This window comes from Berghia stephanieae, chromosome 14 (genome assembly GCF_034508935.2).
Source record: "Berghia stephanieae isolate SIO BIC M18660-M18661 chromosome 14, UCSD_Bste_1.3, whole genome shotgun sequence".
Lineage (NCBI taxonomy): Eukaryota > Metazoa > Mollusca > Gastropoda > Nudibranchia > Aeolidiidae > Berghia > Berghia stephanieae.
The window spans coordinates 506,560-522,810 of record NC_088373.1 but is presented as its reverse complement, the minus strand read 5'-3'; the positions used below and the strand labels follow the sequence as shown (position 1 = coordinate 522,810).

The 16,251-nt window shown below is 36.2% G+C and overlaps 1 protein-coding gene across 3 annotated transcripts in view; it reads right to left on the bottom strand.

Moving 5' to 3' along the window:
* Positions 1-16,251, bottom strand: part of LOC144960016 (nicastrin-like) — a 45,991-nt gene extending 29,740 nt beyond the window's left edge. For 2 of the 3 annotated variants that reach the window (XR_013642740.1, XM_078892962.1), the window contains exons 1-10: positions 16,155-16,243; positions 13,510-13,608; positions 11,814-11,937; positions 9,797-9,945; positions 8,650-8,792; positions 7,519-7,779; positions 4,865-5,026; positions 4,163-4,270; positions 1,796-1,912; positions 33-205 (exon numbers count right to left, since the gene is read on the bottom strand). Coding sequence is in view for 2 of the 3 variants with exons in the window: in XM_078892962.1 (XP_078749088.1) it covers positions 33-205; positions 1,796-1,912; positions 4,163-4,270; positions 4,865-5,026; positions 7,519-7,779; positions 8,650-8,792; positions 9,797-9,945; positions 11,814-11,937; positions 13,510-13,608; positions 16,155-16,227 (1,409 nt within the window). In the remaining variant the exon portion in view is untranslated. Of the gene's footprint in view, positions 1-32; positions 206-1,795; positions 1,913-4,162; positions 4,271-4,864; positions 5,027-7,518; positions 7,780-8,649; positions 8,793-9,796; positions 9,946-11,813; positions 11,938-13,509; positions 13,609-16,154 lie in introns of all 3 variants that reach the window. The other variant, XM_078892961.1, reaches the window with a different exon arrangement.

Here is a 16,251-nt window from a genome sequence, read left to right as displayed (position 1 = left end):
ATGGGAATCTGGTAAGGAGAGTGTTAACCCACTTGTTGGTAAAGGCCTTCTGATGATCTGTCAACACTACGGCAGGGATGTCCAGGCGATGCTTCAGAAAACTCTGGGCCGACGCTGGTGGGAGGGGCAGGTCGGGATCTGCTTTCTGGATTGACAGACTGGCTTCTTTGGAAAACGACTGCAAATCAGAGATCATTTCCTGAACCTGGATATATTAAACAAAAAAAAAATTTTAATGTGAGCTTTTATATAGCGCAATATCCACTAAACGTAATCAAAGGACTTTACAAAGGGTCCCTGACCAACAGCAACACTTAACATAGAACGAGATAGACACTTGTTAGGTGATATTACAAATTTTTTTCAGACAGAGACAACGCTGTTAGCGGCCAGGTACTCGATTTACACCTGAATACAATGAGAGAAAGTGAGTAAAAAGCCTTCTTGTCAAGGACTCAACTATGAGCCAAGCAGACTCGAACCCTGGACCTTCCGATCCAAAAGGAGGAAAAAGAAGAAGAAAAGAAGAGGAGAAAAGAAGAAAAAGAGAGAAGGAAGAAGAAAAAAAGAAGAAGAAGAAGAAGAAAGAAGAAGAAGAAGAAGAAGAAGAAGAAGAAGAAGAAGAAGAGAAGAAGAGAAGAGGAAAAGAAGAAGAAGAAGAAGAAGAGAAGAAGAAGAAGAAGAAGAAGAAGAAGAAAAGAAGAAGAAGAAGAAGAAGAAGAAGAAGAGAAGAAGAAGAAAAAGAAGAAGAAGAAAAGAAGAAGAAGAAGAAGAAGAAGAAGAAGAAGAAGAAGAAGAAAAGAAGAGAAGAAGAAGAAGAAGAAGAAGAAGAAAGAAGAGAAGAAGAAGAAGAAGAAGAAGAAGAAAAGAAGAAGAAGAAGAAGAAGAAAAGAAGAAGAAGAAAGAAGAAGAAGTAAGAAGGAAAAGAAGAAGAAGAAAGTAAAGATGAAGAAGAAGAAGAAGATCAGAATGAAGAAGACAGAAGTAGAGAGAGAAAGAAGAAAATTTTTTATTAACAAGTGTATGTAAATAGATTTAGTAGGAAAATGTTTAGCAATAATATGAAGATAGCAATCAAAGAAAGAAGAAGAAGAAGAAGAAGAAGAAGAAGAAGAAGAAGAAGAAGAAGAAGAAAAGAGAAGAAGAAGAAGAAGAAGAAAAGAAGAAGAAGAAGAAGAAGAAGAAGAAGAAGAAGAAGAAGAAAGAAGAAGAAGAAGAAGAAGAAGAAGAAGAAGAAGAAGAAGAAGAAGAAGAAGAAGAAGAAGAAGAAGAAGAAGAAGAAGAAGAAGAAGAGAGAAGAAGAAGAAGAAGAAGAAGAAGAAGAAGAAGAAGAAGAGAAGAAGAAGAAGAAGAAGAAAAGAAAGAGAAGAAGAAGAAGAAGAAGAGAAGAAGAAGAAAAGAAGAAGAGAAGAAGAAGAAGAAGAAGAAGAAGAAGAACAAGAAGAAGAAGAAGAAGAAGAAGAAGAAGAAGAAGAAGAAGAAGAAGAAGAAGAAGACAACGAAATGCTCAAGTTTTTTTGCTTGTTTCTATTTTTTTTTTTTAATTTTTTTTTTTTTAGTTTATTTAGTTCCATCCTGAAAATGTTTATACATTTGCATATTTTGAACAAGACATCAAAATAAAATATACATTTTCATATCAAATGGTCACCTTAAGAAGCTAGGTGATTTTTCTTTCTTAGATAAAGTCATGATTTAAAAAAAAAAATTTTCACTTTCAGCTTTGATCTTTCATAACGTTCAGTCCATCCAGCATTAAATTTGAATGAAATCATTTCTACTGCATCTCCCTCACCTTGGTTCCTACTTGCGCCTTCCCAAGGGGATCTGTGTGGGCCCAAAGGCTGTCTCCATCGTCACGTCTGCCCACCTGATTCACTTCCACAATCTGATCAAGGTGAGATAACTCCACCTGAAGTAAAATAAAAGAAGGAGATGATGATGATGATGATGATGATGATGATGATGATGACGATGACAACGACGATGATGATGATAATGACGAAGACAATGATGATGAGTATGACGATGATAAGACCAAGACAGATCTGGGGGGGGGGGGGGGGCAAACTAATGCTCAATCAACTCAATTGATCTCATCACTGATCATAAACTCACTCAATCCTAGAGATTATTGCTACTTTTCAAAATTGGGATAAAAGTATTAAAAATGAGCATGTACATGGATAGTTTTATTATATTGAACTACCATTAACATGTGAAAATGAAAACATTAGCTTTGATACTACGCCCATAATTTGTCTCAGAAAAATGTAATAAACAGGCATGGGGTAAAAGTAACGCCGGTAAACTACTGATATAGTCGGTGTTAGGGTTGAGTGAGTTAACCTAAACATAGTTAATTTTAAAGGGTCAATTAATCTTTTTGGGTTTTTTTACAACCCAATGGGCTTTAATTCCACACTCGTAGCTCTGAGGCAGAGTGCAGCTCAGTCCTGGGAAAAGCCTCTTTACTCACTATGTCTCACTGTACTCTGGTGTAAATAAAAAAAAATCATAGCTGGCCATTAACAACGCTGTGTTTGTCTGGGGGGAAGGGCAAAAAATAATTGTAATAAAATATCGCCTAACAGATATCATAGTCATAGTAATGTCTCGTTCTCCATGTTAAAGTGTTGCTGTTGGCTAGGGACCCCTTTTAAAGGGCTTTGAGCACGTTTAGTGGATATTGCCCTATATAACTGGTCTAGTATTAGATATTAGTTGATGCTGAGTATATCGTGTACTTTTATGTGTTTTTAAAAATTTTCTGTAGTCCTTCAGAGCCATTCGGCCTACGGAGCCGGACTTCATCCCGGTTTCTATAGCGTGAAACAATAACAATTGCTTGCTATCCTTTGGATAGGACACTAGTCTATCGCAAAGTACTTTCCGCCAAATCGAACAGACTCAGCTACCTATTCACTGCTGGGTGGACACAGAGGGTGAGGGGGGGGGATCAGATAAAAAATTACGACTGCACCTGGGATCGATCTCGGTCCCTTTGCGTGTGGAGCTATCGGGACCCCATTTGGCCAGAAGAACCATCCTTCAAATATCGATCGACTTTGAGCACATTAAGTGGATATTGCCCTATATAACTGGTCTAGAAATAGATATTAATTAATGCTCAGAAGATAGTGTACTTTAATACAACCAATAATATTACAATACCTCATCTCATGCATTGTATAAAAGCCCAATCTTAAAGAGGAAAAAAAAAATAAAAAAATCAAGAGTCTATATCCCCATTATCATCCATCGTGGCTTGTACTCTTGAGCACGTTCCCAGTCAGCTGTCTCCACGAATCATGATCCTCTGCGGTGCGCATGAAATCTGTGTTGCTTTTAAAATCACATTTGGCCATTCTTGGGTTATTTAAATAAGTCATTCTTAGTCTTCCTCTAGCTCTCTTTCCTTCGATCATCCCAGAGGTTACCAACTTTTCTATTCTGTCTCTTCTCCACACATGTCCCAGAAACCGTAACTGCCTCTTTCTGATAGTATTAATCAATATTCTTCCCTTTCTCACCTTCTCCAACACTTCCTCGTTCGTATACCTGTCTGTCCATGATAGAAAGTATCAGATGAGAAATTAAGGAGCAGGCATCAGTGTAAGATAAAGATCTGAACACGTGTGTATGAAACGGTGCCAGACAAAGCAAGAAAGAAAAATCCAAGAAAAAAAAAAAAACATCGTTGAGGTAGACTGATTTTTTGGAATGGTTTCTTTGTTCTTGAACTTTTCTTTCTGGCTTTGTCTGGAGCCATTTCATACACACTTATCCCCATTATATGTTACATTGAATGACATAATCAGTTGGACGGTGAAAAGGTTTGAACTGAGATATTGCTGTTTAGTTAGAATGTCAATTTTATCAAAAATTATTAAATCAACCCTTTTGTACATCTTCGAGAAATATCAAAGCTTAATTTCACTTCTAAATATTTATTACAGCTAGTCAAGTTGAAAAAGAATGAAATTTGAGAAAAGTTGCTGGATACCTATCCCATACATCTGACCATAATTTCATGAAAAATCACTCGATTTACTTCAAATAAAGATTAAAATGCTCTGGGGAGCGTATCCTTTCAGAAATAAATGCAAATCCAAAATTTTCACCTTCCGACTGATTATGTCATGCATGACACAAAAATTACCTTTGGCAAGTACTGAGTCTTGGCTGAATGGTCTGATGGATAAGAGGGGAAGTCCTTTTTCTTCATGTCATAAACCAAACGACTGGACCCGATGTAGTCAAATGTTTCCTGCACAATACAAGTAGAAACAGATGAGTAAATAAATAATTAAATAAATAAACAAACAAATAATTATTTTTTCCATAACTGTATATGAGACTCAACACCCCAAAACGGCATTGCATTGGGTTGATTGAGCTGCTGAAAAATGAATTTTTAGTGCGGCTATGTGGTCTAGTGGTATGACACTTTAGGATCGGAAAGTCCTGGGTTCGAGCTTCGTTCTGGGCATAGTGGAGTCTTTGGAAAAGGCTCTTTACTCACATTCTCTCACCATACTCAGGTGTAAAATGAGTACCTGGCTGTCAACAGCATTGTCTCTGTCGGAAAAAAAGTGTAATATCGCCTAACTGGCGTTGTGTCTCGTTCTACATGTTACGTGTTGCTGTTGGTCAGGGACCCTTTGTAAAGCGCTTTGAGCACATTTAGTGGATATTGCGCTATATAAAAGCTCTAGTTTTGGGGGGGTTTTTTCTCTTTTTTTCTGGCATTTCTCTACTCATTTCACGTCTTTCCAGACTTTGTGAAAAAATAATTATGATAATAAAAATGATTCAAGCAACTTTTCCTAGATCCCCATCTGCTTCCATTGTTTATACTGACCCCTTGGAAAAATGTGTACATAATGTCCTTGGCATTGGGGTCTTTGTGGATGGTGTCCTTGACCTTCCACAAGGCTTCAGCAGACGCCAGCAATGTCACGATCCCGGCAACGGAGGTGTCGGCTGCTTCGTACTCGTTCATGAATAACGATGTGGAATCCACCTGGTTGGAAACAGAGAAAGTCATCGATTTGAACATGACTGCCTGGATAGATAGTTTAATGTTTGCTGTTTTTGTTTTTAAGGGTTTTACGGCGCTTGCAACACATTAAGGTCATATCAGCGCCAGTAAAAAGGAAGAAAATGGGATAGTAAAAAGGTCTAGAATTACAATTAAAGCATCCAAGAATAAGGCAGACAAAGGGGAATTGGTTCAAATAGGGAATAGATGTGGATTCCAAGAGCACACTATCAGGGTACTCAGTTTGAGATCACCTAAAAGTCTCATCCAGACACAAGCGCAGGTCCCTACTAAGAGGAATACACTCAAATGTTTACAAATCATATATAATACATAAACAAAACATAATACAGTGCATAACAGAGAGATGATTTACAAGGAAAAAAATATCATCTCCCAAAACTAACTATACATTTGACTGTTTCCCTCCCAGCCAGGGTATCCGGTCAGGGCCAAGACAAAACCAAATAATCTCATTCCAAGACAAAGACAGAAAGCAAGTTGGAAAACAAAGCTAGGGGGATAGAAGACACAGTATGTACCTCCCTGCCAACTTAGATTTAAATTAATTTAATTATTTAAAATTATTAAATTATTATTACTAAACCGAAATCAACATTCAAGATTCTGAATCAAAGAAATGGTATAATTGCAGGCTCTACAAGTCCTCACAAGACACCGCTATATAAAGAAAAATGTCTTAAATAAAATTCTCGGAACACAAATTCTATTTCGAGGCACCATCACTTTGGGTTCTCTCTCTGTCTTTACTAGAGGTGCTCATACCACTGAGTCCTTCAAGTGTAGACTGAAGACAGAATATTTTAAATTAACTTTTCCTTAATTTCTCAAAACCCCGTTTTTCATATTCCATTGATGGCAGGATAACTCAATAAATCATCTGCAATTTAATATTTACTTGTTTTTGTTTTTTTAATTGTAACATTTAATTTTCTTAAAATTCTCATGCCAACTTTATCTTGTAAAGTTCGATAAACATTGGCATTCTATAAATTTCATTTATTTATCATATATCATTAATTTATCCTCTCTCTCTCTCTCTCTCTCTCTCTCTCTCTCTCTCTCTCTCTCTCTCTCTCTCTCTCTCTCTCTCTCTCTCTCTCTCTCAGGCAAAGCGATCACAATCTTATAACCCACCTAGAGAGAGACATTATCACAAGACTATAAACCGCATCAGTTGCCCAGAGTGTCCTATTAACAACTTTGCATACTCGACAATATTTCTTAATTTTTTTATAATGCTTCACTTTTTAAATAAAAATATGAAATTCACAGAGTAACATAGTTTGAATTCAAGTTAGTAGGTCAAGGGGCCATTCTACCTGGCAAGCAGGGGTCAACGACTTACTGCCAGAAGCCGGTCAATTTCAGTAAAATGACCAAAATGTAATATATAATTTAATTTGTGATATATTCTTTAACCATTGTTATGTACTGTATCATTTCTTTGACTTTTCATTTTCAGACATACACATGGACTCAAGTGAATCAAGAAATAATAATATTTCCCATTTACTACCCCCTCCCCCCACTCCTCTAAACTCAGACATAGTTCAGTTGGTAGAGCACTCACTTCATACGCAAAGGGACCGAGATTGATCCTGTATTCAGTCAAGATTTTTTTTTTCTGACCCCGTCCACCCAGCAGTGAATGGGTAGCTGAGTCCGTTAGATTTGGTGGAAAGTACTTTGCAATAGACTAGCATCCTTTCCAAAGGATAGCAAGCAATTGCTATTGTCCGTTTCATGCTATAGAAACCGGGATAAGCATCAGCTCCAATGGCCGAATGGCTCTGAAGGGCCACTAAACTCAGACATAATACATGGATAATACTGAAGTTTTCACCCTACAAAAATCTTCACCACGAGTTTTAGTTTTCGGAGACCCGTGCAATCTGGTTTTGATTTACAACTTGACAGGTCAAATTCCCTACCAACCAACCAGTAGTAGAATGACTAGTCTATTTACAATACTGACCACTGTTATCATTCTACAATCTGAGGAAAGTCGTCAAGAAATTGGGTCATTGTACTTTAAGCTATTGATAACAGCATTAATAACACGATGCAGACAATGTTATATTTATCCATAGTCAAACTTTGAAGAAAAAAAAAAAGCCATTTCAACCATTTTGGCCAGAAAAATTGTCCTTCAAATACCAATCGACCTAGTGGGATGACCTCCTGTTGGGCACCAATTCTTTAATGTGACTAAAAATGAACTCTTCCTATTTCTTGTGATTATAAATTAATAATTTATAGATTTCTTGTGATTATAAATTTATAATTTATAGATTTCTTGTGATTATAAATTTAAAACTGCTTTTTGAACTCTGGCTCATCGCCGACTGAATACTGTTTTGATCTGGCTGGTCACATATGTTCATTTCTTAATTTGACATCTGATAAATAGATAAATAAATCAATAAATCAATCAATAAATAAATAAATACCTTGGCAGCCACCAAAATAACGGAATCATTTTTACGGGCCTGTGTATCATTGCCCTCCATCAAAGTCGTGATCACGTTCTGATCTCCTAAAGGGTCACAGAACCTGCCGTACATCATAGACAAGGACACCATGAAGATCTCCGACCGACGGAGACAGATTCGACTGTTCACCGCAGCGTCCATGCGGGATCTCATTTCGGCTGCGCAAACCGGGTAACCCGTTGATTTAGTCTTGGCACCGTGGTTGAATGGAAAATAGCACTGGAAATAAAACGGGAAGAAATTAATAAATAAATATTGAATTTATATAGCGCCTAAACATCCACGTTAATCGTGCTCTGCGGCGCTTTACATAAATAAAAATAAAAATGTTTAAAAACAACAAAATTAAAAATCACGACACTACATGATACATAATAAGCATGCATACAAAAAACAGAATCAAAGCAACATCTATTTTATGAAAAATAAGCCTCGCGGAACAACTCGGTCTTCAGACATTTCCTGAAAGATGATAAATAAAAGAATATATCATCAGGGATGATAAATGGAGACAATAAAGGGTGTGATAAATGGGATTCGTGTAAACGATAAAACACAAAGTAAAACCAAAAATTAAAGGTGCCTAAATGAGTCAATAAAATGGAGAGAAAGATAGAGGGAGTAAAAGTGACTCATAAAAATAAGGGAACAACACAAAACAAACCGATTTTTCTCTCTCTCTCTCTCTCTCTCTCTCTCTCTCTCTCTCTCTCTCTCTCTCTCTCTCTCTCTCTCTCTCTCTTTCATTCTACAAAAATTGAATATAATAGCTTCAAAACAGAACAAAATACCGAACACAGAACATTTCGGATTCAAAACCCCTCTTCAGCCAACAACAAAAAGACAATGAAAACATAAACACATTACTAAAAAAAAGTAATTTTTTTTAAACAGATCGACAGCACTGTTTTGTTTTGTTTTACGTTGTTGTTGGCTGAAGAAGAGTTTTGAGCCCGAAACATTCCGTGTTTGGTATTTTCTTCTTTTTTGAAGTTGTTTCATTCATTCATTTTTGTTTATTACTTTTTACAGTCCACACCTTCTCCAGCTACTTCGTATGTATCACACACAATCTATTTCACCACTCACCTTATTCAATATATTGTCGACATCTTTCTCCGTGGACAATGAAAAGATGGGAATGTTGATATTTTCCCTACCTAAAGAAGTACCTGCTGGATTCCAATCTCCGTTCTTGCAGTTTTTATAGTCTGTGTGGTTACTGTACATGCCTGGTTTCAAAATAATAAAGTGAGCATTATATATATATATATATTAATTATATATATATATATATATATATATATATATATATATATATATAAAATAAAAATTTTAAGCATAATTATGATCAACTTCTACAATATTGTTTCGAGCATTCCTTCACATCAGAAAGTGAAAGTGAAAGTAGATTGTTGTGTCTTTCATGCTTTTCCGGCTTCGTTGCTATGGTGGTTTGTGATTACATAAAAGATGTTTGTTTCTACGTCTGCATGAAGATGTTAGTTCGTTTCTTCTGCTGAGTGTTGTCATGTTCAGTTTTGTGATGATGTAGAATTTTTTTTCCAAGCACAGGTTGCAAATCCTAGAAGATATATATATATATATATATATATATATATATATATATATATATATTATATATATATTATGCTGTGAGTCAGGGACCCTTTGTAAATCGCTTTGAGCACTTTTAGTGGATATTGCGCTGTACAAAAGCTCATTTTTTTAAAAGGAATGTCCAGGTTAACAAACAGATTCAAGTGTCTAAGTACACGAAAAAAAGTATGTGATTGTTAACAATGCTTAAATAGCAAAAACTTATTAATACGTACATTCCTGAGCAAAATGTGTACAAAAATGAGCAAAAATGGGTAAGAATACGCAATTTATACGTAAGGTTGGCACCACGGCACTATGTCTTTTTTTTTCCACATAGACATTGAGGCTCATTGAGGTTACCTTTCAGCATTTATCAGGTCTGCTCATGTTAAGCAGCTTCGAAAGCTTCAGTATAAGCGCTTTACAAGTGTACATTTATTGTATATAAAAAATAAAATTGTTAGCAATGAAAAGCCTTAAAACATATGAGTGAAATGCTTGTTGATGTCCATGGGCATGATATGATGACCTTAAGTTAGAACACAATTGACAGACAAAAAATAAATGCCCTCAATGCTTAAAAGAAGCCAACAAAAAAAATAAAATTCCAAACTTAACGCTGAGCACTACTCACCCGATTGGGCATTGGGGCATTTTTCTTGTGTGGAAAAGCCTTTGTCTGGCCAGGGGTAGGCTGGCCAATCACTGGATGACGCGTTGACTGTGTTGATGACCATGATGCCGACTACACGGCTAGACTTGTACAAACGACGCACATTGGGTCTGTGAAGAAGCGAGAAAGAGTGACAGTGAAACGTTCCTGATTACCCGTCATTGAAAAAAATAGTTTAAAAATTGTTCACAGATGCATTAAAATATAACATGAACTCTAATAATAATAATAATAATAAATGGAATTTATATAGTATAGCACTTTACCCTGTTGTCATAGCGCTTTACAGTGATATAAAACAGAACACACACTCACACACACTAGAGCTTTTATATAGCGCAATATCCACTAAATGTGCTCGAAGCGCTTTACAAAGAGTCCCTGACCAACAGCAACACGTAACATGTAGAAAGAAAAACATATTACAGTAAGCCAATAATGGTGCTAACTATAATAAAAATGTTTGTGGTATATTTAATATTATTATTTATGTTTGAAGGTCTGAAAAAAAAAATGAATAACAATAAATAGTCAAACAGAATGGAAGCTTCAATTGAACTAATGAAGACAGATGATATGGACATTTCGGTTTTCCCCTTTATCGATAAAAAAACGATGAATGAAGCAACATTATTCTCTCATCTCTCATTCGTTTTTAGTATTTCATTCACCATGTTTTGTCTCCATTCTATTACCTACAGTTTTTGTGTTTGTATTTGTGCGTGTGTGTGTTTATTTTTTTTCAGTCTTGTCTGTTTGCGTATATAAACAGGCATTATGTATATGCTGTAACCAAATGAAAAATTACCTTCATGGACAATAAAAGTCTTATTATTATTATTATTATTATTATTATTATTATTATTATTATTATTATTATTATTATTATTATTATTATTATTATTATTATTATTATTATTATTATCATTATTATTATTATTATTACAGTTTTTAAGCTAACAATCCTTACATCATCCATCACTGCCTAAAGCCCGAGTGTGTTAAGTGCCTAACCCAAAGACAAAAAGATAGGAAAAGAATTTTCCACAATCACTAAATAAATAATAATAATAATAATAATAATGATGATGATGATGATAATAATAATAATAATAATAATGATGATGATGATGATGATGATGATGATGATGATGATGATGATGATGATGATGATGATGATGATGATGATGATGATGATGATAATAATAATAATAATATATAATAATAATAATAATAATAATAATAATAATAATAATAATAATAATATAATAATAATAATAATAATAATAATAATAATAATAATAATAATAATAATAATAATAATAATAATAATAATAATAATAATAATAATAATAATAATAATAATAATAATAAATTGAGATTTTATAAAACGCAATATCCACTAACTGTGTTCAAAGCGCTTTACAAGGGGTCCCTGGCCAACAGCAACATTTAACATTTAGGACAGGACATGACGCCTGTTAGGCAATATTACAATTTTTTCAGACAGAGACAACGCTGTTAACGACCAGGTACTCATTTTACTCCTGAGTACGGTGACAGAATGTGAGTAAAGAGCCTTCTCCTAGGACTCAACTATGCGCCGAGCAAGGCTTGAACCAAGGATCTTCCGAAAGTGAGTTCCATACCACTAGACCACATAGCCGCAAAATATATACAATATATACAATGACAGAGTGGAGACAACACATGTGTAGTGTGTGACAGCAGCAGGACAACCATTATTTTACAACAAAAGTGGATACATACAAGGACACAGTGGAGGCAACACATGTGTAGTGTGTGACAGCAGTAGGGCAACCATTATTTTACTACAAAGAGGATACATACAATCACTGTCACCCATCCAGCAACTGACAACACTTAACCTCGCTCAACTTTGGTGGTGAGACAAGAAAGACACTGTACCGCTGGAACCACCACCACCCAGCCACATACGACTATCACTATGACTCACCCGTTAAAATCACCCCCATTCATCAAAGCCACGTAGGGGTCGTGTTGACCCTTGGACAGAATCCAGTCATAGTCACTGTCATCCTGGATGTAGTGGATTGTCCCGACATTGCCCTTCATCGACGCTGCAATAGAAAAAAATAAATAAATAAATAAATAAATAAATAAATATTTTAAAACCAAAAGAACACGGAGCCTGAGCTCCTCAATTTTCTGAAGTGGAAAACAGGGAGACTTAACAAAATTGCTTCCTACCATTTGATAGTATGCAAGTCTTTAAGTGGTTGGGGTTTGGAGTGGGGGGGGGGTGTCCAGATAGCTCAGGAGGTAAAACAACCGCTTCATATGCAAAGGGACCGAGATCAACCGCGGATGAAGTCCAAGATTATTTTCTGCCCCCCTCTCCTTCCTGTCTACCCACCGATGATTGGGAATCTGGGTCTGTTAGATCTGGTGAAAGTAGTTTGCAAAAGACTAGTGTCCTACCCAAAGGGTAGCAAGCAATTGCTATTGTCTTTTTCATGCTATCGAAACCGGGATAGACTCCAGCTCCATGGGCCTGATGGCTCTTGAAAGACTACTCTTTTTTTGTTTATCTTTATTTAAGTACAGTCCACTCTGGATAATTGCAACAGCTTGGGATCAGCAAAAATGTTGCGATTAACCCAAGTTGCAATTAACCGAATTTGAGTTTCCTGTCCACGATTGCAACATTTTACATGTATATATGGTAAACTCAAACAAGTTGTTGTAAACATTGTTCTTAGTCCACCACAGACATAGCAATTTGATTGAAACAAAAACATGGCATCCCTGTATAGATTTTGACAAACAAATGCAATAATGATGCAAGTCGACATTTTATTCAGATTGGATTAACTTTCACTCTTTTATTCTCAACATTTTTGTAAGAGTCAAAGAGATTAGCAGTGATGAGACACAAAGCCCCTACCAAACCCGTTGATCAGAATGCACAGTTGTCAATCCCAAAGCAATGGATATCATTGCTCAGTCTCTCCTTACAACTGCCATTGTCTGCCTGTTCTCTAAACCATGCCCAGCCCATTCGTCTTCTTGATCACAGAAAAGGCCACACAAAACAATACTCCAAAGCACTGCCCTCTTTTGTCTCTAATAAATAGAGTGGTGACACACTACTGTAGCATTAAACCCTGCCCACTCTTGATTCTTCAACCTGTCATGACATCACCCATTATGAAATTTAATTGTGATATTTTGTTTGATTGATTTCTCTGCTTGATCCAACACTTGTCCAAAAACACTGCTGGGGGTTCTAAGGATCTGAAAATACTAGAAACTATTATCTGGATCCAGAATTTCACATTCTAAACCATTCCGTTACCAGATGAGACAAGTGTTCTGTGTTCTATCAATCGGGCTATTAAAACTCCTTTGACAGTTAACACGGCAAAAAAGGTTGTGACAAAGAGATTGTTTTTCTTTTTAAAATAATTTTAGACATGAAAAGGCATTGTCAAATAAATTTTAAAAGATTGAGTCTCTCGTCAGTTTTCCTTGGTTTAATCATGTCGAGTGACCCAAAAACTGAGAGAGACTGGTATCTAAAGACTAAGAATAAGCAGCAATAATAGATAATATTAAAAGTAATATACAGATTTTCAAAGCGATGAAATATTGAAACAATAAGACAAAACAGCATCTGAGTGAACACTTACATGTACAGCCAACTTCATGGGTGCCATTCAGAATTTTGAAACATGCACTTTTTGTATCCAAGTCAATATAGATTTTCTTTTTCACACGTGAAGTAAGGGCTGGTAGGAGAGTAAAAAACAACAAATAAATCTTCATATATATTCATATAGATAGATTTCATAGATCTTTTCAACAGACGAAGAAAATTAGTAGTGAAAGTTAAGCTTCAGTTCAGGACAACAAAAATAACATCAAATAAGAAAGTCAGAAATAGAAAGAAGGAATTAATTTCAAATCGAATCAACGGACCTTATGGAGGGCAGGCTAAGGTTAGTTTTATTTTTTCTTAGGGTTAGTTAAAGAAACATGAGCTTATGGGAGGCCTCATGGGTTGCCAATTCAGGAGGCAAAAATTTACTGAACTTTTACGCAAAATCTAGTACATGGACCGACTCATTTTTGAGTAGAAGTGCTGAACTCCAGTACGGTGAAAATAATGTGTCAGGCTATCTTCACTGTACGGTGATAATAGCCTGACAGACTATTTTCACCGCATGTATTAGCCAATAAGAAGCCAAGAAAAGAACTGTGGCATGTAGCCTCAGCATCCGCACCATTAGAATTCGATCCGACATCATTTTCTTCCTGCTTGCAGACGAGTTTTTAAAAAAAAATTTTTAAGTTTGCAGAGCTCCCGAAAGCTCCTCGTTATAGCATTTCAATTTGTATTTTCACTTTGGACCTTTTGTCAGACGTTTATTTATTCAATTTGTCATCATATAGAACGAACCTTGATAGATTTATGAAAGTTTAAAATTTCCTAATCTAACCATTGTTTTGATTCTCGTTCGCCATTTTGATTTGTGAGGTATTAAAATGCAGTGCAAAGAAGTCCAAGGGTTTTTTTGTTTTTCTTTCTTTTAGAGATAGCTAGAGGCCGTTTGTTTTTCCAATTAGGGGTAGTTAAAGGTTGTATACTAGGTTGTATTTTTTCTTAGGAGCGAATATTTGGGTTCCCTGCCTTAGCACGATGAGCTTTCGGAAGGCTTCCCAAAGCTATAATAATGCAGGCCGGATGGTGGATTCAGAATTGGTTACAGTTACCGATGAAGCTTTCCAATTTCGTGGCGGTGATGGGGTCTCGAACCCGCGACCTTTCTGGTACAACAACTCCACCTGGTCGGGGAGATCGTGGCTCCACTGTATGAGTATGAGCTATTCACAACTCGAGAAAAGTGATTTCAATCTCTATGTCTATCTTGAGCCACTCCCCCCAACTCTTTGAGGTCATGGGTTCAACACAGACAAACGCTGCAAAGATTGTGAGCTACCAAGATACCATTATCACCGTATGGTGAAAATAGTGTGTCAGGCTATTTTCACCGTACGGTGAAAATCGTCCACCAAGATATTACCGTAAGGTGAAAATAAGTCTGCCACACTATTATTACCGTCCAGTGAATATAGCCGTCCACACCATTATAGTGAACAGCCTCCCACACTTTTATCACCGTATAGTGAATTTTGCCTCCCACACCATTATCACTGTACGGTGAAAATAGTGTGTCAGGCAATTTTCACCGTATGGTGAAAATCGTCCACCAAGATAATACCGTACGGTGAAAATAGTCGCCCACACTATAATCACCGTACAGTGAATATAGCCTTCCACACCATTATCACCGTACGGTGAAAATCGTCTCCCACACTATTATCACTGTAAGTGAATATAGCCTTCCAGACCATTATAGTGTATATAGTCTCCCACACTTTAATCACCGTACAGTGAATATAGCCTTCCATATCATTATTACCGTACGGTGAAAATAGTGTGTCAAGCTATTTTCACCGTACGGTGAAAATCGTCCACCCAAGATATTACCATAGGGTGAAAATAGTCTCTCACACAATTATCAACGTACATTGAATATAGCCTTCCACACCATTATAGTGAATATAGTCTCCGACACTATTATCACCGTCCACTGAATATATAGCCTTCCACTTCCACACCATTATCATCGTACGGTGAATAGTGTGTCAGGCTATTTTCTAAGGTGAAAATCGTCCACCAAAATATTACCGGACGGTGAAAAAAAGTCTCCCACACTATTATTATTATCACCGTAGGTGAAAATCGTCCACTAAAATATTACGGGACGGTGAAAAAAAAGTCTCCCACACTATTATCACCGTACGGTGAAAATAGTCTCCCACACACTGTCAGGCTATTATCACCGTACGGTGAAAATAGCCTGACAGTGACAGCAAACTATTTTCACCGAAAATAATAGCGGTATAATAATAGTATAATTATAGCGGCTTCCTTTTCGTTTAGCAGTCAGAGTAGCAGGTCATTGGAAAATATACGGAGGGTTTATAACATGCTGAATTCCATAAATATACGGAAAATTGGTAACCTCAGTATAATGATTTTCTCTATTCGGCGGAATCTCTATTCGCAGTACTCTTCTTACTCTTACTCATACTCTTACTCTTCTAGAGAGTAAGTGAAAGTGTCTAGATAGGACTATCTATAGTCCGTATATGGGGAGGATAATCTAATCCGTCTGAAAGACATCTAGCCTCGGATATCGCTTAGAAAATAAAAAATCATTTTATTCCTCAGATTCGAACATTAAAATATGTATTATTTATAACTGACCGGGAGTGGCGAGAAAAGCTGTGATGAAGAGGAAACTAGCAACTGTAAACATCTTCCTTATGACGGCCGCCATGTTTGTTTATTGAGTCATGATACC